The following is a 27,812-nucleotide window of genomic DNA, read 5'->3' on the forward strand; positions in this document are numbered from 1 at the left end:
AGAAAGGGTAAAATTGTATATTCATTAAAAAAATTTCTTAGTGCCTTATAAATATGACCAAAAAATATCTTCTCTCTCTGCTTTATAAATAGGATCAGAGCGTTACTTTGAAATTTAAATTAATTTCTGTCAAGACCAGAGTGTTAGGTTAAAACTTTCTCAATAAGTATGCTTTTCAAAATTTAAACTTGTGTTCTCCTTTTTATATGGTGAAAAAGCTTATCATCTTAACTAATAGTTTGTTGGGTGGTTAAATAAAATTTATTAGTAGACTTTCAAATATTGGCGTTGGGTTAGGGGGATATTGTGAAATGTAAGTTAAATGTGGTTCTTAAAGTAGGACGCACGCAATTAATAAAACGAAAGAAATGTGCATAAGCTTTTTTCTATAAAAACACAAATTCATCCATATAAAAAGACAGATATTTTCTCATTCAATTTAATGAGAATTGCAATAGAGTCTCATAAAAAATAACTATTAAAAAGTCTCAATAACAAGTGAATAGTTGTTATTTTCTATTATAAAATTTGACATTACAAGCTGCTCAATTATTATTATTGAGATTTTATAGTAATTATATTTCTTAATTAGCATTTTATTAAAATTCTCCCTTCAATTTGTGTACATCTGGTCAGTGGGCCATTGTACATAAGGCGATATGCCCTAAAATCCGATCCCTCTTTCCCATTGTCATAATCCTCCCCATATCTTTACGGAACTAACTAAATTTTTATCTGATATATGTAAAAGCACAAAATTATTGTTGCGCGGGCTCATTGTGTGTGTGTGTGTGGGCCGTGGGCTCATTATCACCATGAATATATGCTTTTTGTGGCGACATTAGCGAGGAATTAGAAAATTCTTTCTTGACGTAAATGTAACTCCTAATTAATGTTGAAAAGTACGTACACAAATCAAGGAGTACCAAAATCTATATACTCCTCCGGTCCTTATTATAAGACTCCATTTGACTTTTTATTTGGTCCTAATTATAAGAACCCAATCCATTTTGTCTCTTATATTTATGCATTTTTTTCCAAGATAATCCTTCTAATAATAATAGTTTTAGCTAATATACTTAATTAGCAAGGATATTTTAGGAATGACAACACTTATTTATTATAAATAACCAACTTAACTTACTTCCTTAATCTCCTCAAATAAGTCAATTGGGTCTTATAATTAGGACCGGAGGAGTATTATGTAACAGTTAGTTTTTTCTTTCTTGTTTTACTCTTTATTTAATGTCACAATATTTATTTAAACTTCAACTGCTTAGAAATAAGTATTAGTTATATCTAGAAATCTGTAGTGGGACATATATTTAGAGACAAAAGAAAGGTAAAAACTAGGACGTATATTTTTTGTTGAAGGAGTAATTAAGTGCTTTATTTTAATGTTGGTTATTTTAAATTTTTGTCAGTTTAATTGATAGGAAGGAAATATCATAAATTTCACCGATCGAGGTAGTCTCTGAGAATATATATGGCAGAAATATTGTGCCACTTATCATATATTAGATGGAGCACGAACATGTAGTAAAACTTAAAATTTCGATTTAATTTATAATACAATTACAGCCTTATATTACCTCCATCATCATGCTATTATTTGTGCTGGAAGGTCTTCACAAGAAACAGACAAATAGAAGTAAGAAAAACTAGGTTACAGCAAACCAATCTTAATAAGCTAAGCCAATACCTTACAAAAGCATTCAAATCCCTAAAGGGGGAAAAAATTGGCTAAAGGTAAATTAGGAGAAACCACCATCCTATATAACGAACACAACTTGTAGCATCATCACATTGCAAGCCAGTCAGCAGCTTGAACATTGTGCTTTATTTATTAATCTAATACAGGTACAAACAAAACCAAATTGCTTCGAGGCTTCTGCAACTTCAAACAACACACACACACACTCACACACTTCCGTGCAACCTTCTTCCTGCAGTTAATCAACCTCGTTTTGTGATTCAAACTTTGAGACCATACTTCATCTGAAGCACTATCGAAAGCGTAGGAGAAACAGGATGATCTTCCACCACATGGACATGATAATTTGACAAGATAGCCGTAGCCATTACTTCATTTGAATGAAGGACATGTCGTTACCTAAGCAAGTCCCGGGTCCTGCAACGAAACTAATGAACTTGTACGAGGGTACGTGAATTATGTCTCCTCTTTCAGAGATCCATCCCTCGGGCTTGAAATCCAAGCAGTCTTTTCCCCATATCTCTTCACACCTTCCTATTGCATATAAAGACAATATTATCACAGTGCGAGGATCAACCAGCTCGTGTCGGCTAGGGAGCATGTCGTATTTGATTGCTTGCCTACGCACGTAAGGTATGGGACGATATCGTCTTAAAACTTCGCACAAAGCAGCATGGAGATATACTTGGTCTTTCACTTCCTTTATTTGCTTAATCTCTTGAACAATCTTAGCTTCAACTGAAGGATGTGCAGCAACAAGCCAAAAGAACCATGTTAGGGCTGAAGTTATGGTGCTTCTTGCAGTAAAAAATCCAAAACCAGTGTCCCTCAAAAACTTGTCATTGATGTGTTCTCCTTCCTTCATGCACAAACTCAGCATGTCAAGAAAGATGAATAGCTAACGTAATGTTTTAGGGTTGAAGTCGTTTATTATTCATTGATAATGAGATGAATATATAGCCATGTACATGTTCTGTTGCAATAGCTACCTGATACGATAGAGCAAGTGGAAGGCCAAGTTTAAGTAGGAGAGAAGTAACCCAGTTGATCTCAGCTGCAGTGTTGGCAAGGGCCCTATACTCAGATTCGGTGCTTGAACGAGCTACAACATGTTGTTTCTTTGATGACTATGAGACAAGGGCACCAGCAAGATAGACACAGTAACCCGAGACAGATCTACGATCCATGGGGCATGCAACCCAATTAACATTAGAATAAGCAACAAGACAAAGGGATCAAATTGGTCTGATTAGAATGCCATACATAATTGTGCTTTTAAGATATCGAAGGATTCGTTTGACTCATTGCCGATGAGCAGAAGTTGGCTTGGATAGGAACTGGCTAAGCTAATTAACAAGGTATGAAATGTCAAGCCTCATGTTAGTGAGATATTGGAGAGCTCCAACGGCAGAGCAAAATTTAGTTGGGTCACTCAACATATCTCCCTCATCGGCAGGGAGTAACGTCCTAGATGCCATAGGAGTAGAGCATGGCGCTGCATAAAGCATGTTGAACTTTCTTAGGATATCAGTCATATACTTTGCCTTAGTTGAATGAGGATAGTTCCTTAGGCTTCAACCTTTATTGAACAAGAATAGTATACAATCTCAATTCTCTTGTCCATATACCTCTCTACAAACTAGCAGAGCAAAACAGAAACACTGTCACATAGTTGAGCTGGGTCTCACACTACTAGCTTAAGCACACATGCCGCTACAATGTTGGCGGGAATCTTTTCATACTGTTGTTCACTTAATTAACATATTCCCAACTCCTATTCTTATGGGCAAATCTCCCTTCCAAATCCTATATATATAAAAAGGCTCCTAACTACACAAGACTTAAAGCTTTTGGGTGTGCATGTTATCCTTGTTTCAAGCCTTATAATCAACACAAGCTTCAATTTTACACTTCTCATTGCGTGTTTCTTGGGTACAGTGGCCAACATAAAGGCTTTAAATGCCTTAACTCTAATGGGAGAATTTTTATTTCAAGGCATGTGACATTCAATGAAAAGGGTTTTCCCTTTGCAACCAGCGTCCTTCATATTTCTCAATCATCAAAGATTGTTGAACAGAGCCCAACACCATTTTTGTTTTGCATTGAGCAAAAGCATGTTACTGAAAATCTTAATGGTTCTTCACAATCCAATGGATCACCACCTAATTCTCCTGAACTAGTATTGTGTGCCTATGTTGGTTCTTCTGTCCAGTGTGATAACACTCCAACACAAATGAGACCATCTTTCTTGATTCCAATAATCAACAAGATCATTGTGTAGTGCTGTCACCCTCACCTACACTAGTACCTGAGACTATGATAAAGGTCATGCAATGGTCACTTGTTCAAAGAAGGAAATTTTTAAGCCAAAATACCCCTTTGTTGGTATGCTCACTAGCACTTACTCTGATGATGTGGAGCCTACATGCATCACTGATGCACTATGCTCACCTACATGGAAGGGAGCCATGCAATCTAAATTTGATGCTCTAATTAGAAACCAAACATGGCAGCTCATACCTCTGCCTCAAAATCATAAGCTTATTGACTGTCGTTGCGTTTTTAAAGCTAAGTATAACCTAGACAATACAGTGTCCAACCACAAAGCCCATTTAATCACGAAAGTTTTCCAACAAGAAGCAGGTGTGAACTTTGGAGCAACCTTTAGTCTAGTTGCAAAAATTACAACTATTCAGCTTATTCTCACTATATTAGTGACTCTTAATTGGCCAATACATTAACTTGACATCAATAATTCCTTAATGGTTACATTACAAAGGAAGTATACATGCGGTAGCCATAAGGCTTCATCAACCTCATATGTCCGAATCATGTGTGTAAGCTCCGTAAAGCTCTCTATGGACTATGTCAAGCACCACATGCCTGGCTTGATCGCCTATGTCAAACCTGAGTTGAATGGGGATTTGAAAGTGCAAAAAGTGATAGTTCTCTCTTTGTCCTTCGGAGCTCTAAGTTTGTTCTCTTCATTCTCATATATGTTGATGACATACTTGCAACTGGTAATGACTCCTACCAGCTTCATATCTTCACAAAGCGGCTTCATACTCTGTTTTCCCTCAAAGACCTTAGAGACCTTCATTATTTTCTTGGTCCTAAGATTCATTGTGATTGTACAAGATTACAAGTCAGCCAGGCATTATGTAGCGCTATGCTCTACTTCTATGGCATTTGGGATGTTACTCTCTGCCGATGATGGAGATACGTTGAGTGACCCAACTAAATTTCACTTTGCTGTTGGAGCTTTCCAATATCTCACTAACATGAGACCTAACATTTGGTATGCTGTTAATCAGCTTAGCTAGTTCTTATCCAAGCCAACTTTTACTTATTGGCAAGGAGTCAAACGAATCCTTCATTATCTTTAAGACACAACTATGTATGGCATTCTAATTAGACCAGTTTGATCCCTTCATCTTGTTGCTTATTTTGATGTTAATTGGTTGCATGCCCCATGGATCATAGATCTGTCTTGGGTTACTATGTCTATTTTGCCGGTGCCCTTGTCTCATGGCCATCAAAAAAACATGTTGTAGCTCGTTCAAGCACCGAATTTGTTAATGGAGTTTCAAATACTAGCGTTCGGTTAGGAGATTTTCTGAAATGTAGATGGGGTGTAAAGGATTATGCAATTAATAAAAGAGTTAACAATTTAAGATATAAATTTGTCCTATAAGTTTTTACTCAAGAGTGTTGGGTATTTAGAAAAAAATTTTGTGTAAATTTGTTTCAAAAGTTTAAAGTCATGGTAATGTTGCTCTCTATAAATACTAACAGTTGATAACATTATTTTAATGGTTAATGTTAATTTTTTAACAGTATAAGATAACACTGCTACAATTTCAAACTTTTAAGTCAAATTTGTATCCTAAAAAAATTCCCCGTATCCAGTGCTCTTTAATGAAATTTTTTTAGAACAAATTTACACCTTAATCCAAATAAATAAATTGAAGAAAAACCAAGTTACAGTAAGCCAATCCATTATTACAAGCATTCATATACAAAGCGAAAGAATTGGCTACAAAGTAAGTTGGGAGAAACCAACATACTATAACACACACAACTCTTAGCATGATCACATGCAAGCCAATCAGCAGCTTGAATATTATTGCGCTTTGTTTATTAACCTAATACAGACATAACGACGACATTGCCAATTTTTAGGGGGGGGGGGGAGAGAGAGGCACAAACAAAACCAAATTGCTTGGAGCCTTCTGCCACTTCAAAACATATATACTTCGGCACAACCTCCTGTCCTCCTCCTCCTCCTTTTTTTTTTTTTTGTGGGGGATAAACTCCTCCTCCTTCTTCTTCTTCCGCCTCCAGTTAACTAACCTCTTTTTGTTATTCGAACTTTGAGGCCATACTTCATGTGAAGCACTATCGAAGTGTGGAAGAAACATGACATGATCTTCCACCTCATGGACATGGTAATCCGACAAGATAGCAGTGGCCGTTATTTTCATTTGACTGAAGGACACAAGTCCAAACCCAAACAAGGCGGTGGGGCGTGCGATGAAATTAATGAACTCGTGCAATGAATTTATTAATGATTGGTGTAGGTTGCTAATTGTATTTATTTATTAATATAGTGGACCTTCAGATTACATATTAGCGTTCGGTTAGCGGATTTCTTGAAATGTAGATTCACATGGTCCTTAAAGGAATATGCGCAATTAATAAATCGAAAGAAACGTGCACCAGCTTAAAGTTTAATTAATTTCCTTTGTATAGCTGGTATGAGTAGTAAAACTCTTTCCATTATATGAGCTGAAGGGTCTTCACAACTTTTTTTTCGGTGCTAAAAGTGACGAAATTAACAAACCCAAACTAGGGGAAAAAAACCCCAATTGCTCATAGTACTTTAGGTTCTTAATATAAAACTAGTTAACTAATTTAAAGAGATTAAAAAAATTAGTTAAAATAGTTATTTGTATAAATAGGTCTTTCTTTCCTTAAATATCCTTATTAATAATGTGTATTAGAATTATCCATTCATAAAAATATTCAACATGTGCAACCATTATAATAAGGATTATTTTAGAAAAAAGTGGATAACTATAAAAAGCAAAATAAATTAAAATCTTATTTTCAACACCAAATTAAATACTAAACTAGATTTGTAACAGCATCACATGTGAGACGTAAAATTTGCAAAGACATTTAATGGGGAAAAAATTTGCAAACACAAATATAGTGGGCCATACTTTAAAATTGAAAATTGAATTGCAAATTGCCAAATTGCCTACAACTGGAGATGGGGAGCAGGTATATCATATATGTCCAAGGCAAATGCCAATACACGAGAGCCGCATTGAGGCTCTTCTCTTTCCCACGCATCATTATTTCTTTCCTTGAGAAACGTGCATAATGATGCAAACCAACATCGTCATCATCATCATCATAATAAAAGCATGTATAATTTTCTTCTTTAAAAAACAAAGAAATAATGCCTTCTTTACTCGGTAAAAAAAAATTCTTCAGATCCTATACAATAAAAAATATTTACTAAAATACTATAGTTAAAATCGTTCAGAATAAAAGCAAATTTAAAATTTCAATCAAGTCGTTCTTGTAAGAACAAGCTCACTTTATGATATCAGGAAAAAGTGACATCAAAATTATAATTTTATATCATAATTTGCTTATGAATTTTGTATGTATTTTTGTAATTATAATTATAAATTTGTGTTTATGATTTAACAGGTATGAAGCTAGGATAGTATGGTCTTTTAACATTTATAAAAAATTATATATAACGAAGTCTTATTTGGCACATATGCATGATTTTGGCATGGAGAATCAAGATGCATGTGAAGGGAATGGATCAGGCATTCTAAAGGAACGCACCCCATACACGGTAGGCCCAGCCAGAGTAGGTACTTCGATGTCAAAATTGAAATCGTCTTGTGTGAGTACAAGTTCACTTCCTTTCTGATATCATAAAGTGAACTCGTTATTGTTAACAATGACGAGCTTGAAATTTTAAACTCGTTCCTACTCTCTGAACAATTTTAAATGTAATATTTTAATAAATACCACCTCCGGTCCTAATTATAAGAGCCAATTGACTAATTTGAGGGTATTAAGAAAATAAGTCGAGTTAGTTATTTGTTCTCAATAGATGTTGTCTTTCCTAAAATATCATTGCTAACCAAATGTATTGACTAGAACTATCATTGTTAGAAGGACTACTTTGAAAAAAAAAGTATAAATATGAGAGACAAAGTGGATTAGGGTATTATATTTATGACCAAAATAAAAGTCAAATAAGGTCTTATATTAAGAATCGGAGGTAGTATTTTTTATTATATAGGATTTGAAGTTTTTTTTTTACTGTTTGCGGTATATGAGTAAAAAAGCTAATATGCGTAAACCAAAATTTTCATCACACGCATATCATAACACTGCGAGGCCCAACAGTTAATGCGCCTCTTCTGTGGCTTTAGCAAGCAACGATATATGTGGCATGGGGTTTTTACTTAGGAAGTAACCCTTCTCTCTAATTTCATAATGCCCGTCAAAATTAGCAAGACACCTTATCCTTCTGTAATTACAGTTTAGCGAGCTTAAAATGTAATTAATTAAGAGATAAGGGACTTGTTTCTCGCTTTTGGTTGTGGTCACGTACTAAAAATAAATATACAACTCACTTGAAATTTTAATGGCAACGCATGAAAAAGAAAAAACTATGAGTTACAGCAAACCAATATTAATTAATAAGCTCAGCCAATCCCTTACAAAAATTCATATCCAAAGTGAAAGAATTGGCTACAAAGTACAGGGTCTTAATTAATTAGCATTATCACAATATAAAAGCCAATCAGAAGCTTGAATATTGTGCTTTATTTATTAATCTAATACACACACACAATAACATTACCAGGAAAACAGAAACAGGTACAAACAACATTCCACAACTTTTATTCAACTTAAACACACACACACACACACAAACACACAAATAAAACTTCAGTTTCTTCTCTTCCTCCAACTAATCAGCCTCGTTTTGTGAGTCGAACTTTGAGACCATTCTTCATCAGGAGCACTATCGAAAGCATGGGAGAGACGGGATGACCTTCCACCGCTCGAACATGATAATTCTTTAAGATAGCGGTAGCTATCATCTTCATTTGAATGAAGGCCAGGTCCTTACCCATGCAAGTTCGTGGTCCCGCGTTGAAACTAATGAACTTGTACGATGGCATGTGGACGATGCCTCCTCTTTCAGAGATCCATCTCTCAGGCTTGAATTCCAAGCAATCTTTTCCCCATATCTTTTCACACCTTCCCATCGCATACACAGATAATATTATCGCAGTACGAGGACTAATGTCGTGTCCACTGGGAAGCATGTCGCGTATGACTGCTTGCCTGCGCACATAAGGTACAGGAGGATATAATCTTACAGCTTCGCACAGAGCAGCATGGAGATACACTTGTTTTTTCAGTTCCTTGACTTGCTTAATCTCTTGAATAATCTTGGCTTCAACTGAAGGGTTTGCAGCAACAAGCCAAAAGAACCACGTTAGGGCTGAAGTTATGGTGCCTTTGCCTGCAAGAAAAATACCAAAACCAGCGTCCCTCAAAAACTTGTCATCCACGTGTTCTTCTCCCTTCATGATCAAACTCAGCATGTCATTCTCTTGTTTCTTTGTTTCGTTCTTTTGGCTCATCTCTGCTCTCTTTGTTGCTATTGTTTCACCGAGGAACCGATCAAAAGCCTCAAATGGTTCGGCCATCTTTTTATCCACTCCAATTCTCAGCCATCTTTGAAGCTTCCAAATCCTTCCGGGCACTACGTGTCTGTAGAATATAAACTCCTCTAATCTATTAAAAGCTCTCTTGCATTCAACTTCTGGGAAATCAATGGCAAGGCTTTTAGGGTCAGATCCTGACAGGATGGAGCAAGTGAGGTCGAAGGTTAAGCGATCGAACACGTCTTGCAGATCCACGTCCACAGTTTGCCTTTCTACGTGATCAAGAACTGGAACCAGACAAGTCTCCACCTTCATTTGAACGATCCTCTCCAGCAGCTTCTCCAAACATTTAGTTTTGACAAATAATGAATGGTAAAGCGCTCTTTGGTGTTTCCATGCGTCTGAATCTGCAGTGAAAATGCTATCTCCAAAGAGTTTGAAGATATTACGAAACACAGGCCCCTTACAGTAGTTGCCAAAATTCTTGCTCAGAACATGATGTGCATTCATGGGGTCGCAGGTTATAATTGAATTCATTCTAGCAAACGAAGGTCCGATGAAGTTGCCAGTACCTGCTTGTCTTCGGAGAGCCTCCTTTACATAGTCATGGTACCGCCACATATTACAGACAAGTGGTGGTAGCATACCCAGTACAGGCCATTCTGTGAACAAAGGGTCTCTGCAACAACTTCGTCTCTGACGGTAATAATAAAGAACGAATATAACTGCTGCTGCAAAACCTGCTACTATAGTATTCAACTGCAACATTACTGCTAGGGGAGAGATTATTTGTGGTTCTATGCTTGGCTAAGTATTGTGTGCTATGCTATGTACAGAGAAAAAGAGAGTTAGACGTGGAGCCAATAATATCCAATACTTGGAAAACAATTATTGCGCTCAAGTCAATATCCAAACCGGTTCCGGTTGCAGGTTCTGCTCCCTCTATTTATCACATTTGCTTGTTCGGTGATGCGTCGCGATGATTCTGACGTGATATCCACGTGGGTTGCACTCAAGTCAATATCCAAACCGGTTCCGGTTGCAGGTTCTGCTCCCTCTATTTATCACATTTGCTTGTTCAGTGATGCGTCGCGATGATTCTGACGTGATATCCACGTGGGATAGAAAGAGAGACACTCATATTTACTGTGTTTTTCCAAAAGACGCTGCAGAAGTGGCAGTTTAGTGGGTAAGACTCGAGTTAATTCTATGCGAGACCATTAATAATTAAAATGATATATTATTATACTTAAAAATGGCTCTGAGGCAGGCATTAGAAAACGATAAAAAAAGATGAATAAGGGTACGAACAAGACACCATGTCAGAGTCATAAATGTCACTTTTCTCCTTCTTTCTTTGCAATTTGAAACTCGTGATCCCGTCTGTTCTCTTCTGCCCTCTTCATTTTCTGGGATCTCTCACACGGGTTGAAGCTTTGAGCAACAAACATCAAGCCCTCACTCTTTTTTTCCATACTTTCTACTCTAAAAAGCTTCTTTACTCAATCTTTTATCATATTTTTCAGGAGGGTTTTTTTTTTTCTCTCTGTGAGTTTCATCTCCTTCTCTACTTTTTATCCTGCCTCTTTTTCTGAAAATTTCTTCTTCCTCCTGGAATTTCTGCTTGCATCTTTCAGGTGAGGGAAAAACTGGTCCTGGTAAACCTGGTCAGCCCAAAGGGTTACCCGAGTTACACTGGTTTATAAGTCAAATTCATAACAGGTTTCGCCATCAACGGGACCGGACAAGAGGGCCTGGCTGGTCTGATTTTTTTCTTTTTTGAATGGAAACTAGATACCATTAGAAAGACAAAAGAACAAACAAAACAAAACAGACGAGCCTACTAACTATCCTTCTACAGCGTCCGCCTCTTAGGTAAAAGGTGGAGGCTGATCAAAAGTAAAATAATTCCCACTTACAATGTGAACTCTCTTGGCTAGGTGATCAGTTAAGATTAATTCTTTCCTACTAACATGAACAAAAATAACTTGCCAATCTTTATGGACTAATAACCTAATCTCATCAACTAGATCGCTATAAGGATGTCTGCAGATTTTGCTTATTTAAGCATAAGTATCTGCATCTCTCCGTTTGCATGAGAGCGACCCATCGCTCCGTCTAAGTGATGAGCACGTTCTCTCGCTCCAGTGAGTGAGTGTCGTTGTCGTTGCTGTCGACCTACAGCGTGCTTCCTGTTCTTTCTAATCTTCCTTCTCTCAACTGTGCTTTGTCTTTGTCTCGGTCACCAGGTAGATCATTGCAAAGCACCTTGCTTTAGGGCTTTTCACTATGGCTGCCTCCTCTCCCTCTAACCTCTCTCGGTCTCGTCTCCTTTCATCCTTACAGCGATAAAGCTCTATTTCAACTCTGTTTTAGTGTTGTTTGCAAAACCCAAAGTTAGGGCTCCGTTCGTGTACTTCAGTCTGGTTGTTTGAAGTGGGTTGCGGAAGATTCACTATTCTTCTGCACAATGGAGGTGGTAATAGAGGACAGGAATGAATGTGAACTAGATTAGGAGGATGAAGACTGCAAGAAAGGGGGATTCTCACTAGTAGGGAAGCTGGTTTCCTCCAAGCAAGTGAACATCCCAACGTTTCGGAAAATGATTATGCGCATATGGAGATTGAAAGGTAAGGTGGAAATTAGTGATTCTAAAGACAATGCCTTTGTGTTTCATTTTAGCATAAAAGATTATTATGAAAGAATCTTACGAGATAGTCTTTGGCCTTTTGATGGGTATTTGTTAAATCTTCACCCTTAGGAACTTTTCTTGACGATTAAGGAAGTTTTAATGAATAGATGTATGTATTGGGTTCAAATCCATAACATCCCGAGAGCAGCAATGACTAAGAAGAATATTGTCAAGATGGGTAGTAGAATTGGTGAAGTTATCTGTTTTGCAGATCCAAGGCCGGATGACTACCATATCCGTAGCTTAGTTCGTATTAGAATTGAAGTGGATCTGTTAAAGCCTCTAGTTGCCGAATTTTGGGTACCACGTCCTAACCTGGACAAGGTATGGGCATATACCAAATTTGAAAAACTCTAAAATTTCTGTTATAACTGTGGGAAAGTTAAGCATGAGCACAAGATATGTGAGCACCATAAAGTCATGTCAGAGGAGGATCCATCTTAACTAATGTATACTGTAGAGTTAAGGGTGAATCCGTTAAGGGCAGTGGCGTCGATAATCATGATTCGAGAGGGTGAATGTGACTCGATGCAAATAGGGACAGCACGTGAATCCTCATCTTCAAAAAAGAGTGCGAATGTTGCTGGTGTACATGTGAGCTATGGTGGAGATAATAGTATAGGGGTAATAGGGGAAAAGCAATCTACTTGGCAGGAAGGTGTAGGGAGTGTAAATAGCCCAGTTGGTAAATCTACTGAGGGGAAAATCAATGATGACACTGGGCCGATGTTGGATCTGGACATGGATGAAGTAAATAGCCCACTAAAAGATATGCAAAAGGAAAAGCAAGAATAGAACCCACTCCAAAGGATTGCAGAAGGGCCTTATTCAACAATAGGCCCTTAAAAATACATGAACCAAAGCCTGCAGAGCCCAAAAAAGTTTTGACACTTTCTACAGTTCTATAAAAGATTCTGTTGACAGAAAGGAATGTAATACTGATATGGGAGCACCCATTACGGAAGCTAAATCCCACAGGTCAGCAGCTAGTGTGCCGTATATTGTTGAATTGCCTAAGGAAAGTGAGGAAACGAATATTAATATGCCAAAGCAAGGCCTACTACAAATAACATATGAAGGGACTTTAGTAAAAAGATGGAAAAGGTTAGCCTAAAAAGAGCTTTAGGTGAAACTTAGGAGTTTTCTAAATCAAAAAAAGCAAGGCGTCAACTTGCAAATCAGTTTGAGAAAGCTACAAAATTATTTTAGAACAAAGAAAATGAGAAACCATTTGTTATAGGCAGGAACTCACCTTCAAAGACAAGAAAGAAAAAAGGTAAGAAATTTGTTGAGGTGAGTGAGGGTAATTTGGTAGAATTTCCAGTGCTGGAAGTAGTTTCCATTAATATTTTTGAAGGGATGGAAAAACAAGATTCAGGCTGTGATTCGACTATAGTAGGTCTTAGTGGTTAGTCTCAAATGACCACCAAGTCGCCATGAGTATTTTGAGCTGGAACTATCAAGGATTGGGGCCATCCTTGACAGGTAGGAACCTTCGGTTCTTGTGTTCTAGTTTTTCTTATGGAAACTAGGGTCAAGATGGAAAAATTTGAGCGATGGCGTAGGAGATTAAATTTTCAGAACAAGATTTATGTGGAACCAGTGGGGATAGGGGGTGGTTTAGCAGTGTGGTGGAATGATGATCTGCAGTTGCGGTTTGTCAAGTCAGATAGAAACATGATGCACTTGAAGGTTCTCAAAGGTTTAGAGATGGATTCTGGTTTTCTAACTTTAATTTATGGTCCTCCCAAAGAGCAAGATCGAAGAAAATGGTGGGGAAAATTGAAGAACCTTAACCCTGGGAATGCTGTACCTTGGTTATGTTGTGGAGATTTCAATGACTTGCTGTTTAATTTTGAAAAAGAAGGGGGGAATACCAGAGACTTAAACTCATTGGCTGAATTTTAGAACTTCATGACTCTATGTGACATGGAGGACCTAGGGGCCAAAGGCTTGGCTTTCACATGGTCAAACAAGAGACTTAATGAGGCAAATGTGAAAGAAAGGCTAGATCATGTAGTTTGCAATACCTTTTGGCGAGAGAAGCATCAAAATGCTCAGGTATGTAATCTAGAGCCTTTAGGCTCCAATCACTTGCCAATCCTTCTGCATGTGAATTTTTCTGGTATAAAAGGCCTAAAAGAATTTTGTTTTGAATTGAATTGGATTGAGCATGAAGACTATCAAGGGCTTATTGAGTCAAATTGGAATAGGGACAAGCGGATGACTAATGATGTGGTTCATGCTTTTAATTCAAATCCATATAGAATAAGGAAAATCCTGACTAAGTGGAGTAAGATTGAATTTCCTAACAACCAAAAACTCCTTGCAACCCTTATGGAAGACTTTAGGAATTGTTATGAAGGAGTTTGGAATGAGGATTCTGCAAGTAAAGCTAGTGAGTTAGCTAATCAAATTGAGGCCATTTGGGGAAGGGAAGAAAAATACTGGTTTCGACGCTCAAGAATTAATTGGCTAATATGGGGGGACCAAAATTCTAGATTTTTTCACAATATTACAGCCCAACACAGAAGAAGAAACAAAGTGGTTTGCTTAAAAAATGATGCTAGAAATTGGATTGATGACTAGGTAGAGATTAACTCCTGTTTTTCCAATTTTTATGAGAATCAGTTTGCTAGTTCTGCACCTTGAAATTTGGATCATGTCCTTTCCTATGTGAAAGTTGTGGTTTCTGAAGCTGATAACTTAGGGTTGATGAATCCTATTTTGGATGAGGAAATAAAAAAGGCAGCTTTTGATTTGGGGGGCTTAAGAGCTCCTGGCCCTGACGGTTTTCCTAGTCTCTTTTACCACTATTCTTGGGAAATCATAGGCCCCTAGATTTGTCAGTTGGTTAGAGAGATATTTGAGAATGATACTGATTTGTAAAACCTAAAGTCTACCAATTTGGTGTTAATTCCTAAGATTGACTCTCCTGAATTTGTTGGTCATTTCTGACCTATTCGCTTGTGTAACTTCAATTATAAAGTGTACTCTAAACTGCTTGCTAATAGAGTTAAACCCATTCTAAAAAAAGTCATCTCTGCACAGTAATGTGCTTTTGTTCCTGGTAGAATGATTCAAGACAATATTTTTATAGTGCATGAGGCTTTCCATTTCCTTAAAAATAGAAAAGGTAATGTGCATGAAGTTGCTGTAAAACTTGACATGAATAAAGGCTATGATGGGGTAGAATGGGATTTCTTGGAAGCTGTCCTTTACAAAATGAATTTTCATCCTTTTTGGATCAAACAAGTTATGAAATGTGTCTCTACTGTGAAGTTGATTTCAAAGTAGAAGGAAGAACAATCCACAAACTTGTCCCTAAGTGTGGTTTAAGAGACCCTATCTCTCCTTACCTGTTCATCCTTGTCACTGATGTTCTATCTAGAATGGTTAATGAGCATGTGAGTAGAGGAGATTTGCAAGGCATCTACCTTGCTAAGGCTTGCCCTATGCTATCTCATTACCTCTTCGCAGATGATTCCATCTTTTCTTTAGAGCCACTAAAAAGAATTGTGATGTCTTCACCAGTGTTCTTGATGAGTACTATATGGCCTCAGGACAAAGAATAAATTTAGATAAATCCTATATTTTTGTGTTGCCTAATGCTCCTGAAGAGGTGGGGGATATGATTAGTCAAGCTTTTGGTATACCTAATGCAAACTCCCCTGGTCGTTACCTAGGTCTCCCTATTCTTTGGGGTAGATCCAAAATAGAGGCTTTGGCCTTTGTTAGGGATAAGGTGAGGAAAAAAGTGCTAGGGTAGAATAAAAACTTTCTATCTCAAGCTGGAAGGGAAACACTAATCAAATCTATTGCTAATGCCATCCCTACTTACTTCATGTCTTGCTTTCAATTCCCAAAACAGACTTGTATAGAGCTGGACAGTATCGTTGCAAAATTCTGGTGGGGAGGGGATGACTCTAGGAGAAAAATTCATTGGAGAGCCTGGAAACATTTAGTTAAACAGAAGAAAGATGGGGGAATGGGTTTTAAATACTTTCAAGCCTTTAATCTAGCTCTTTTGGGTAAACAATGTTGGCGAATCATGACAAAACCAAATGAATTCTGGATACGGATCCTTAAAGGCATTTACTTCCCCAACTCCTCTTTTTGGAAGGCTAGGAAAGGGTGCAGGGCCTCTTGGGCTTGGAACAATCTTCTTGAAGGGAGGAATGTGTTAAAAGATAATGTCATGTGGCAGGTTAGTGACGATGAGTTTATTAATGTGTGGGAAGATCCTTGGGTTCCTTCCTTGATAGATTTTTGTCTACCTATCACAAATGTGCCTGATGATTTGAAAAATTTAACTGTTTCTAACCTTATTGTGGATGGTAAATGGTGCTTGGATACCCTTATTCTTCCTAAACAGGTTAAAGATTCTATTTCTGCTATTGACTTACCTCATTTTTGTATGTGGGATAATCTGATTTGGTTTAGAAATGCAAGTGGCAAATATTCTGTTAAGAGTATCATTGCCTGCAACAATTAGAGCTGCAGAAATTGGGAATGGGGCCTGGCACCTCACAACTTCTTGACAAGGATTTTTGGCAAATGATATGGTCCCTAAAGGTGCAACCAAAAGTGAAACATTTTCTTTGGAGAGCTTACTCCAAAGCTCTCCCAACTAAAGCAGCACTTTAGAAAAGGCATTGTGGGGTGACACCATTTTGTGCCCATTGTGATTCTTATCCAGAAACTATAGAACATTGTTTGCTCCTTTGTGATTGGGAATAGAGCTAACGAAGAAGCCTATGGCTCCCCAGCAACGGTGCCAAATTTGATCCTCAATGTTGCCTTAGGTCAAATTATATTTAGAATGCAGCAGGTGATGCAAACCAAAGTTATTCTCTTATTGGAGCCAGAAATTAACTAGGTCCTAAATTAACTAAAAATCAAAATTGTGATTAAAAAGGTTTTTTTTTTAAATTTAAAAACTACTTTGCAAAATAAATTGAAAAAATTCTTTTTTTATTTTTATTAAAAAATTGAAAAGATAATTTGAAATTGAAATTCAAAGAAAATTAATTAAAAAGTAGCAAATGAAAATTTTGGATTTTAAGGAGGTATGAGATAATGCTTCTTAGAAAATGAAAATTGGGTTATCCTTACTCAAAATGAGCTGGGAGTTCTTTTGTTCACTAATTTAAAATCAAAACCTTAATCACTGATTAAGTCAAGTAATCTTAATTAATAGATGTCCTAAAAACTCTAGCTACAACCATCAATTAAAATTACCATTGAAAACTGATTAGTGTGCAATTAGGATTAGATCAATGCAATTCGGTTTTTAATGTAAAGAACACTCAACTTGAGATATTTAATAAGTACTATATAATTATAACATTCATCCAAACTATGAAAGAATAACATAATCATATAGAACTCCAAACTGGATATAAATGTAAATCTCAAATTGCAAAATCCAATCCCAATCACAAAAATTCAATTCTAAACTAAGAATTACAACTAGTAATCTCAGAAAATTTAATTAAATAATATCAATTCTAACTCAGAAAATCCATTACTCAATTAAATTAAAAGAATTAAAACAGAAGCACTCCCTTAATTAACTCTGAAGCTCAAACCCAATCCTCCATCTTCAAGAAGCTTGATGAAATTAGCCACGCATGATGTTGAAGACTGTTAGCACAGATTTCATGCTCACGGCAGCCATGGATGAATGCAGAGGAGGGTGGCGTTGATGATGAAGGTGATCGATGGGGATGATTATATGTAATTCACGGTGATAGGAAGGAGTGGAGATCGACGATGCTTAAGCTCGGCAACTCACTATCTCAATTCTGTCTCCGTCTCAGCGTCTCTGCTTCCAGCTCCTCTTTCCACGTTGAAGACGATGAGGACAGGGGAAGGTGATCACGTGTGCGTATATGGGTTGGGGTAGGTGAATTAGGATGACGATGATTGTGGGTGATGGTGAGTGGAGGTAGCATGTGTGTTGTGAATGGGGGGTGGAATCCATGAGATGATGATAATCGTGGATAGGTGTGGCGTGTTCTTCTCTCCCTGCGGACATATCTATATATACACGAAGGTGTATATTCTCAAGCCTTGCCGCCACTGTTCCGTCCTTTTCTTCCTCCAGAAGGCGATGATGATGCAACCCTAAATTCAAACCTTGCAATATCTCCCAAATTTTCTATAACAAAATCTAAGATAATACAATATCATATGTTTTTCAAAAAAAAAATCAATCAGTTAAACTAAATCATAAAAATATGATATTTTTGCTCTTTTTAGCAATATTTTCATCCAATCACCATTAATCCAAATTAATCATAATAAATGCAATTAAGCCCAATTTACTTGATAAAAATCCCAAATAAGATATGAAAAATCAATATAAAATTAGGATTTATCAGTGTGGTTTGCTTCTCCCCTCTCTTTAATAGTACATGATTTGAATGTGACTTTTTTTGAGCATTGGTTGTTCCAAATGTTAAAAAACCTAAAGCAGGATGAATTAGCTCAATCCCTCGTTGGTTATTTATGCTGGTATATATGGAAAACTAGATGCAATGAAGTATTTGCTTTCAAAGCCCCTAATATTGTTTGGTTCATTAATTCTGCATCTAATAGTGTACATGAGTTTTGGAATGCTAAGAATCTATTTAATTGCAATAATATAAATATTGATCAAGCTGCTCCTGTCAACCATTGGACTCCTCCAAATTTTGAATCTCTGAAAATGAATACTGATGGTGCGTTCAATGCAGATAATGGTAGAGGTGGAACTGGTTACATCCTGCGCAATTCAAATGGGCAAGTGGTGGATATCCACTACAAACCTTGTGTGGTGTCTTCAGCATTCCATGCAGAAGCACAAGCCCTACATGAAGCAGCTTTTAAGGTAAAAGACCGAGACTTGGGACACATGGTTTTGAATCTGATTGCCGGCCATTAGTAAAAGCTGTGATAGGCCAGAACCGTTGTCGTAAATGGTAAGCTACAAGATTAGTTGAAGATTTAAGATTGCTGTTTAGTACTGACCATTCCTTGTCCCTCACTTTTGCTCCTGGATCTTGTAATTTGGCAGCAAATTGGCTGGCCAAAGCAGGCTACAAGGGGATGCACCCTTTAGGTTGGGAATTAAATCTCGCATTCCCTTTTTTGTGCATGTTGTACTCTGATGCTAAACATTGTAAGCAGGGTATTGGTTAACCTTGCTGTGACTTTTGTTGTTATATATATAAGCATAATATTTCAGTCTAAAAAAAAAAAGGAAAAAAGATCGCTATAAGGATGGTCGCTTTCGCAACCTCTGGTGGCTAGAGAAAGGGCTTCAATACAGTCAGTGTAAAGGTAAACATTTCTCAATCCCTTTGACCAGCGAAGATTTAGCCTATGAATGTAACCAATGAGCTTAGCAATAGCGTGGGGAACAACAATAAGGCGACAAGTGAAACTACAAATCCATTTATCATCTTGGTCCCTAATGACTCCGCCGCAACCACTTCTACCATCGACTAGTACTGAGCCATCTACTAGCAGCTTTGTAGAGGTAGATTCATTCTTGTGTCCATCAATAGTGCTAGGGTGTAGTTGGTAGAAATCACACCTTCATATTGTATCTTGGTCCATACAAGCTCGAAAGAAACTTTGATTGGCATTTCGGTGATCATTAGGATCTACCTCATCAAAGATCTTGCTACACCTTGAGGTCTAGATATCCCAACAGATATAGCCAAAATAGATCTGCCATTTAATCTTCTTTGTGTGAGACATGCTTACCTCATGGGTCAAGTTCCAATTAACCCATTCACATCCTTGCAATGACATGAAGGTGTTCCATTTATCCGGTGCCACCATTGACCTCCACCTTTCAATGGTGTTGAAACAGTCTCGTACCAGATGCATTGATTCTTCTTCTTGTTGACATCCAAGAGGATAGTTTGCTGACATTCCAAGTCCCCTATTCACTCTCAATTTTTTTGTATGTGTTCTTTCATGACAAAAGAGCCAAAAGAAAGATTTAATCTTCTCTGGAACATTCCACCTCCAAATAGTCCTCCATATGCTGTCTCTGACCTGCAACTTACCGGTAAAGAGAAAATTATAGGCTGGTTTGATTTTTAATATGATATTTTTTTCAAGAAAGAATTTAAATAAAATAGAATCCTTAATAATTTTATTAAAAATTTAGTTGTTGATATACGAGATAGTGTGATTTCTGTAATTGACCTTAGTTAATGAAATAAGACTTGTTGTTTTACAATTTAATTTTTAAGCATACTAGCTACGCCTGGTTAATTCATGCAACTTTTATTTTATGGACATATCATCTTATTGAATTTTATAATATTTATACATTCGATTGTCTTAAATTTAATTTTTCCTCAAATTATGGACTGTCCCTGAGGGATGCACCACCGTAACAACCAGCAATCTGGACCGGGGTATATGAGTCTTTAAAATTTAGTAGTTTGATCTGCAGCTATTGGGCTTTATCCATAATGCATAAAAGCTTTTCCATTATTGGACTCAGCTTATTGTTGGGCCCAATTTCCCTGGTCTCTTCATATTGTTCAGTGCTTAACAATTTTTTATCAAACTGTTAAAAATATCGTGGGGGGGAGAGAGAGAGAGTATATGGGGGGAAAAGGATATTTTAAGGAAGAAATATAAAAAGAAATTATACAGGTGAGGAGGGGAAACTCTACTTTAATTAGAAATATGTAATGTAATATTGATTTATACAAATCCAATCACGAAAATTACACACAAAATAGAAAGGCTTGGGAAAAAAAGAATAAAAAATTACAGCAGAAATAAAACAATAAAAATCAAAACATAACGCAACACAACAGAGATCACACAAGCTCCAATCTGGTAAGACTCATCTCTCAACATCTGTCGCTTCATCTCCTGGACGCCCCATGAATAGCTGCTATGTAGAAAAGCTGTGTGGCTGACAGTATAATCAAGAATGCTTCCATTGTTCTCTGCAAAATTAAACATCCCAAAGCTCAACTTAGCTCGAACAACAACTGTGAACGATGAAAAGTCACAATCTGTTTATGTCTTACCAGGTTGGCATTTCTGATATGAAGCTCAATCTCTTTCCAGGCAAAGCTGTACAAATCGTTCGCTTGTCAGATCAAATATAATAACGATCATACAAAAAAGACAGAAACTTTGGAATTCAGAGAAATGGTAGGTGGATAATGATGGATTATTACCCCATGGCAAGGAGTGTGAGAGTCCAAGCAATGGCAGCAACAGAGGCAGCAGATGGCAAGCTGTCAGGAGTCCATGAACGGACATGATTGAATCCAGCGATTGCAGAAGCAACTCCAACAACCCCAGCAATCAAAGCAAATGTCACGAAGAACCCAGTGGCTGCGTTCCCCATTGGGAAGTATATGGGTGAAAAATGAGCTGGAAGCGCAAATCCTTGACCTGCAATTCTCACCAGTACGACATAAGAAGATGCTAACATAGGAACATGAAAGTGTCTGAGAGACAATGGTACCTATAATGAAGCCATGATCTATTGCTCTGTTCATGGCCCATCCGCCAATGCCCAAAACGACGACGTACATGCAGAAGTTGAGGGCCAGAAGCAGAGTGGCAATGGGTTTCATTTGCTCGTTGGCCATCTCTGTACTCTGGGGATTGGGAAAGCAGAAAGAGGAAGGAGGTTTCAGAAACCTAGAAAGAAATGAAGGAAAGTTTCTTCTGATCGAGGAGGGTGTAAGGAAGGGTTCTTAAATATGTATAAATACATACGAGAATTGGGTGGAAACTTTGGGTTCTTTTCTTGCTAAGACTGCTAGTTCAAAAGACTAAATGCAGGGTTGTAAAGAAGATGAATGTTCGTGCTTCAGCTTCAAGGCATGACCAAATATGCCTGATTCTTTCTTGCCCCATATTTTATAGATTGTTCTATGTATAATACCTTGTTCAGTTTCGTACTTGTTCCTTCTTCGAGGCAAGCCATATTCTTTGCCCCTTGTGGACTCTTCCACTGTGGTCCCATTTCGTCTTAAAAAGTTTATATGATGCTATGGTGTTATGTATTTAAACTAGACCAAAATTCTCAGGATTAAAATTCTTTTCTTGTTAAATTACAGAATTGAAAGGTTGAAGCTAAAGTATTAATTTTAGTGATCTTGAATCGTCTACGAGACGCAAGTGTTCATATTGCAGAGATTCGTATTCTACATACGGAATAATATTTCCCAGGTACAATAAAAAGCAATTTTGACAAAAAGTTACCATTTTTATAAGAAAGGATGTCTTCCGCACTTGATCCAAGTTATCTTGCGAGTTAGGAGATTCATTCCGCTGCAAAAGGCGGACTCAAAATCTGTTGATGCAGTAATAAAACAATAAAGGGAGAAATTAGCACAAGTGTTTGTGTTCGTATTTTATGTTTCCGTGGGCTAGGCTTTTAATTTTTTAAAAAATATAAGACTGCAATTTTATCAAGAAACGAGATACGAGACAGATATAAATCTATCGGAGACCATTATGCTTAGGAATTCAAATCTAAATCTGCCATGTTATAATTAACCTCTTGTTAAATTCAATCCCATTGATAAAATGCTCATAATGGATTCAAATGCTTGTGCTGAGCAACAAGTGTAGCTGAAAACGAAGGCTTGTATATAAACATTTCAGTTTCACATGTATGATGTATGTCAGCTTAAACCTTTTTAGGACTGGAAAGCTAATCCAGGTCCTCTCAAAATCCTTCCCTCATTTTTTCTCAAAGCCTCGTTTTTATCATTGAATCAAAAAATAGATAACTCAGATTTTTCTTTTGAAAAAAAAAAAGATGTCCATCCTCTCTCCTGTTTATGCAAGATTATAATAATGATTTTATAAAAATATCAAATCTAAACCATCTATATAATAGTAGACAGAAAAAGATATGACATCCGAGGTTGTCAATGATACGACATCCACCATATTCATCGTTACTTGTATAGTGTACAATTTCACGCAGGAAAAAGCTTCAGTTCAATTAGAAAGAAGAAAAATTGATTAAGCATTTGCGGTGCAAAAACACAGATCACTGGAAAGTTGGAAAACTAGGGATCCAGATCAATAGATGAAAAATATTAAAGTTAAAACGGCCATTGAACGAGCCGAATTTCATAATGAAAAACATGCTACAAATATTAGCAAAACTAAATTTTGACCAAAAATCTATCACCACGACAATGAAGTCAACAAAAAAAACTCGGCTACAAAACACAAGTGACTTTGAAAGTCATCCAGATTACTCATCCTCCTGGCTGCGTAGTCTGGCTGTCTTGTTAGTAACAACAACATCAAGCTGGGCAGCTCTCTCGACTATCTCCTTTCTCTTCCTCGTGGAAATATTGTGAGCAATCTCAGCACAGTATGTCCTGAAATAACAGAAAATAGGGGCATCAGTGCACGTTCTGATGGCCATCAATACAGTGGGCTCAGGATCAATAAAGTCAAGATGAATCAGTTCACCTGTTATGCATCATGAGAAGTTCAAGCTCTTTGACATTGTTCACAACAAATTTCTTGAAACCATTTGGGAGATAGTGTCTAGTCTTCTTGTCTGAGCCATAGCCAATATTTGGCATTAAAGTACATCCCTTGAACTTCCTCCTGACACGGGAATCTATACCCTTGGGCCGGCGCCAGTTTTCCTGCAGTGAACATACAAGAATACAATTACCACAAAGACAATCAATTACGAAGTTAAGTCAGAACTTAGAATATTGGCAAAAGGCTTTCCTAAAGCCATTTGTACATGCTTTCCTAAATTCAAACTATTAGTAAGTGCAGCAAAGCAATTTGGATAGAAAGAAACTGCTTTTCCAGATGGAAGATGCACAAAACAGAGTATGAATTGATTTAAAATGTCAACAGGGAGATAGTAACAGAAGGCCTATATGAAAAGCAAGCCAACTGTGTCGCAAGACCTGTATGATATTTCTATATGCCCTTCAAACGAAATGTCCAGCTACAGAAACAGATTCTGGACATCAGATACCACGGGCAAATATACATTAAAGTATTCAACACATGATTACACACACACCACATCAGAAGAAAAAATATAAACAAGATATACAATACAAAGTTCTCATGATTCACTGCAGAAAAGATTAGAAAAGCCAACCAGGGATACATAAAAGCAATCAGATACACAATAACTATAACTTCAACTAACATTTATCAAAGGCACAAGTCAAGCAGAAACCCTAACACCCAACTTCGGCAGAAAGATGGTGATGTTTTGCAAGGTAATCAAATAACCGTCGTAATAATTAAAGAGTTTACATCATCATTCTATTGCATGAAGCTAACACATATAAAGCTATCAAAATATACAACAGAGATCAGATGGTAGTGCATGTCAAAAAATCATCATTCTATTGCAGAATTGATGGATAAACATCATCATCTCTCAGCCGTAGTGAAGTATAGTTAGAAGCTTGTAAATAGATTAAAGAGCATAGATCGCTTCACGAAAGGACGTAGAAAATTACAGATGAGCACATTCCTTATTTATCCATGTGAAAGAAAAAACGACCTTCTCATCGTCTGAACTACAAGATGCTGGGATCAGATACAATGTCAGTCACCATCTTGCATCAAATGATGCAAATTAAGACTGGGGCGACAAAAATTATCATCATATCCTATCTGGGCTCAAATGGGTCCTCCTTCTCCATATGCAACTGATTGTAAAGCATGTAACTCGGTAATTGAAGCAGAGGAAGTTTGGCTCATTGTAATGCATTCTAAACAAAACGAAACACAACCAATTTGCAACAACTGACATGGTGCGATGAAACGACAGACATCCCAAAAGGCAAAAAAAAGAAGAAAAATCCATTAGTTCATAATAAGATATTAAACCGGTCAAAACCCCACACGTTCGAACTGAAACCAGAATAACAACCAACACCTAGCGCAGTAGATCGTCAAATCGGAGAGCCAACCAGGACATTAAAAAATTAAATGTTAAATGTTTATACAAACGTCGTCAGGTTAAATACCTTCACAGAGATCTTGCGGTCGCTCTGTGGCCTCTTAAACTTCTTGACCCGCTTCTTCACGATCTTCTTTGAAAGCAACGGCACGGCCATTTTCGCTTACCTGGTTCTTCAATATGGCACTATAACAAACAAACAAAAAGAAATGCCTTTGAGGCTGGACTGCTCGATATAAAAAAACAGGAAATTTTCTAGTGCAAACTCATTACTCTAAAACTTAGAAAAGATCACAATCAAGGTTGCTATCCAAAAAATATTCAACATTTGAGACAGTGCGATGAATGTGTAGAGTCAGGGACACCAGATACCTGAGACACTTACAGCTAATCCCCCTTGCCGCCAGGTTCGTCCTTTGAGCCTCGTACAGGTTTATAACTTTATAAGAGCCCTGAGTTCTAGGGTTTTATTTTGGTTTTTTTGACTCGCGCAAGCTTTGCAGGCACTTTTGGATCCGGTAGTTCCAGGTTTGGGTTATTCCAGTCCCAGTCTGTTTGCAAATCCAACCCAACTATGCTCGTAACAGATCACCAATAAGGCGCAACAATTTGGGCCAGCAAATTAAGCCCAACATTATGTAATAGGAGCACCTTTTTTCCGCCGCCTAATTAGGGGGAACATGACACTGTATTTTTTTTTTTTTAACCAGCAACATGACACTATTTTGTTACAAGTGCCATCATATTCATTATATCAAATTCTCCAATAACACATGTATATATATTATTTTTTAGGTATTACTTTTTAGGTCCTTAATATAAGACCAATTTAAATAATTTGATTAGATTAAGGAAACTAGGTAAGTTAGTTAATTGTAAGAAAAATGATACTACCTCCGATCCTTAATATAAGACCCTGTTTGACTTTTATTTTGGTTCTAAATATAAGACCCCAATCCATTTTGTCTCTCATATTTATGCATTTTTTCCCAAGGTAGTCCTTCTAATAATTATAGTTCTAGCTAATATAGTTAATTAGTAAGGATATTTTAAGAAAGACAACACTTATTTATTACAAATAACTAACTTAACTTCTTTCCTTGATCTCCTCAAATTAGTCAACTGGGTCTTATAATTAGGACCGGAGGTAGTACATTTTTTCTGAAACACTATAATCATCTTTCTTAATACCCCTTTCCCTCTTCTACTTGATTATGATTGAGGGAGTATCCATAAGGTAATTTAGAAAAAATTGATAAATATAAGAAATGAGTATTGTATTTAGGACCAAAACCAACTCAAAAATTGGATCATATATTAAAGACCGAAGGAGTAATATTTAATGGCATTTAATTATAAACTCACATAAAATTTAAAAAAAAACATATTCATGTGTTATTGAAAAACTTGACGTAATGGATATAAATAAATTAATCCAAATTTTTTCACTGATTTATAATTACCAAAAAGTAACCATACTGTATCCGTAAACACTCTGTTGAGATTATAAATAAGGTTACAATAGAAAAAATCAATAGATTGAGGCCAAAAAAAAAATCAATAGATACTGCATTTACTACCAGAGACATGCATAAAATGATACATTTAAAAAAATTGTATTTTCTAAAATAAGAATCTTATAGGAATAATATCTTTTACCTTGAAGACAGATTTACAAGGATTTCATCCATCTTTACTTAAAACTCTATAGTAGTATTATATTATTTCGTAGTATGGCAAAGAATTTCTCCGGTGTCGAAAATTAAGGTTCACAGAAGAAACAACTATTCTTTTTTTCCCCTTACAATTGGCAAACGTCGCAAACCATGGTTCACATTTAATGTTTAAAGGGGGGACGTGGATGCTAAGTATTGATTAAATAATTAGTAACAGTGAATTTTTTGTAGTAGTAATTGATAACGTCACGTAATTAAACAGAAATTAATTAAATGATGTGCTTTGTTCACGTAAATTCATATGCTTCAGCACTACGGAGCCAAGGTCAAAAAAGTAGTACGGATCGATCTAATATTAGACTATTCGGAGGTAGATATTAGGGAAAGATTAGCTCATTTGTCTATATAAATTTTATGCCATATATATGTATGTAACATATCTTTTTGTAACATACTACCTCCGGTCTTTAATATAAAACCTTGTTTCACTTTTATTTTGGCTCTAAATATAATACCACAATCTACTTTGTCTCTTATATTTATGCATTTTTTTCCAAGGTAATCTTTCTAACAATAGTAGCTCTAACCAATGTATTTGATTGGTAAAGATATTTTAAGAAAGACAATACTTATTTATTACAAATAACTAACTTAACTTATTTCTTTAATCTCCTCAAACTAGTCAATTAGCTCTTATAATTAGTACCGGAGGTAATATTTTTTACTCGTATGATTACATACTAACTTTAAAAAAAAAAAAATCAGCAACCAGGTGAGGGGACATTTCTGTGTCACCTTTGGATTCATCGACAATTTAGTATATGTCATTATTAGTATATTATTAATGTCTAAATTAAATGATTTTCAAGATAGTTAAGTTTAAATCCCATGTTGCCATAAATGCTTTCATGTTTTGGTTAGCATATCAATTAGAGAACACCACAACAACGGAAACATTTGATTCTTCAATAGCATAAAAGATTTGAGTAGATTCATCTTCCGACGAATATAAGTTATTGTTGTTAAGGCTTTCCTTTTTAATTAAACTCAACTATAATTTAAC

General features: G+C 36.5%; 4 protein-coding genes and 2 non-coding genes across 8 annotated transcripts; all 6 read right to left on the bottom strand.

Moving 5' to 3' along the window:
• Window positions 1-2,081: 2,081 nt before the first annotated feature.
• Window positions 2,082-4,838, bottom strand: LOC114722914 (alkane hydroxylase MAH1-like). Its single transcript, XM_028909035.1, has 4 exons — window positions 4,726-4,838; window positions 4,305-4,383; window positions 2,704-2,841; window positions 2,082-2,573 (listed from the first exon to the last, which is right to left on the bottom strand). The coding sequence occupies exons 1-4, from the start codon at window positions 4,836-4,838 to the stop codon at window positions 2,082-2,084; spliced, it is 822 nt and encodes a 273-aa protein (XP_028764868.1).
• A 3,892-nt stretch (window positions 4,839-8,730) lies between these two features.
• On the bottom strand, window positions 8,731-10,200 carry LOC114722915 (alkane hydroxylase MAH1-like). The gene has a single exon (XM_028909036.1). The coding sequence runs from the start codon at window positions 10,198-10,200 to the stop codon at window positions 8,731-8,733; it is 1,470 nt and encodes a 489-aa protein (XP_028764869.1).
• Window positions 10,201-20,793: 10,593 nt separating this feature from the next.
• On the bottom strand, window positions 20,794-22,913 carry LOC114722990 (membrane protein PM19L-like). 2 transcript variants are annotated; one of them, XM_028909137.1, is made up of 5 exons: window positions 22,367-22,913; window positions 21,621-21,756; window positions 21,328-21,547; window positions 21,175-21,220; window positions 20,794-21,090 (listed from the first exon to the last, which is right to left on the bottom strand). In XM_028909137.1, exons 1-5 carry the CDS (start codon window positions 22,367-22,369, stop codon window positions 21,007-21,009), a joined length of 489 nt encoding a protein of 162 aa, XP_028764970.1. In that variant the 5' UTR covers window positions 22,370-22,913; the 3' UTR covers window positions 20,794-21,006. The 2 variants fall into 2 exon arrangements, with proteins under 2 accessions (XP_028764970.1, XP_028764971.1); XM_028909138.1 differs by lacking the exon at window positions 22,367-22,913 and having other exon boundaries at window positions 21,621-22,002.
• Window positions 22,914-23,117: 204 nt separating this feature from the next.
• On the bottom strand, window positions 23,118-25,477 carry LOC114722991 (60S ribosomal protein L32-1). 2 transcript variants are annotated; one of them, XM_028909140.1, is made up of 4 exons: window positions 25,459-25,477; window positions 25,141-25,259; window positions 23,600-23,781; window positions 23,118-23,505 (listed from the first exon to the last, which is right to left on the bottom strand). In XM_028909140.1, the coding sequence occupies exons 2-4, from the start codon at window positions 25,228-25,230 to the stop codon at window positions 23,376-23,378; spliced, it is 402 nt and encodes a 133-aa protein (XP_028764973.1). In that variant the 5' UTR covers window positions 25,231-25,259; window positions 25,459-25,477; the 3' UTR covers window positions 23,118-23,375. The 2 variants fall into 2 exon arrangements, with proteins under 2 accessions (XP_028764973.1, XP_028764972.1); XM_028909139.1 differs by having other exon boundaries at window positions 25,446-25,464.
• Window positions 24,472-24,549, bottom strand: LOC114722999 (small nucleolar RNA Z195/SNORD33/SNORD32 family). Its single transcript, XR_003738196.1, has one exon. It is a non-coding gene; the product is annotated as a small nucleolar RNA Z195/SNORD33/SNORD32 family (small nucleolar RNA).
• Window positions 24,701-24,781, bottom strand: LOC114723000 (small nucleolar RNA U31b). Its single transcript, XR_003738197.1, has one exon. It is a non-coding gene; the product is annotated as a small nucleolar RNA U31b (small nucleolar RNA).
• Window positions 25,478-27,812: the final 2,335 nt, after the last annotated feature.

Source organism: Neltuma alba, unplaced genomic scaffold, assembly GCF_004799145.2.
Source record: "Neltuma alba isolate B1F8T4 unplaced genomic scaffold, ASM479914v2 tig00012116_pilon, whole genome shotgun sequence".
NCBI classification, from domain to species: domain Eukaryota; kingdom Viridiplantae; phylum Streptophyta; class Magnoliopsida; order Fabales; family Fabaceae; genus Neltuma; species Neltuma alba.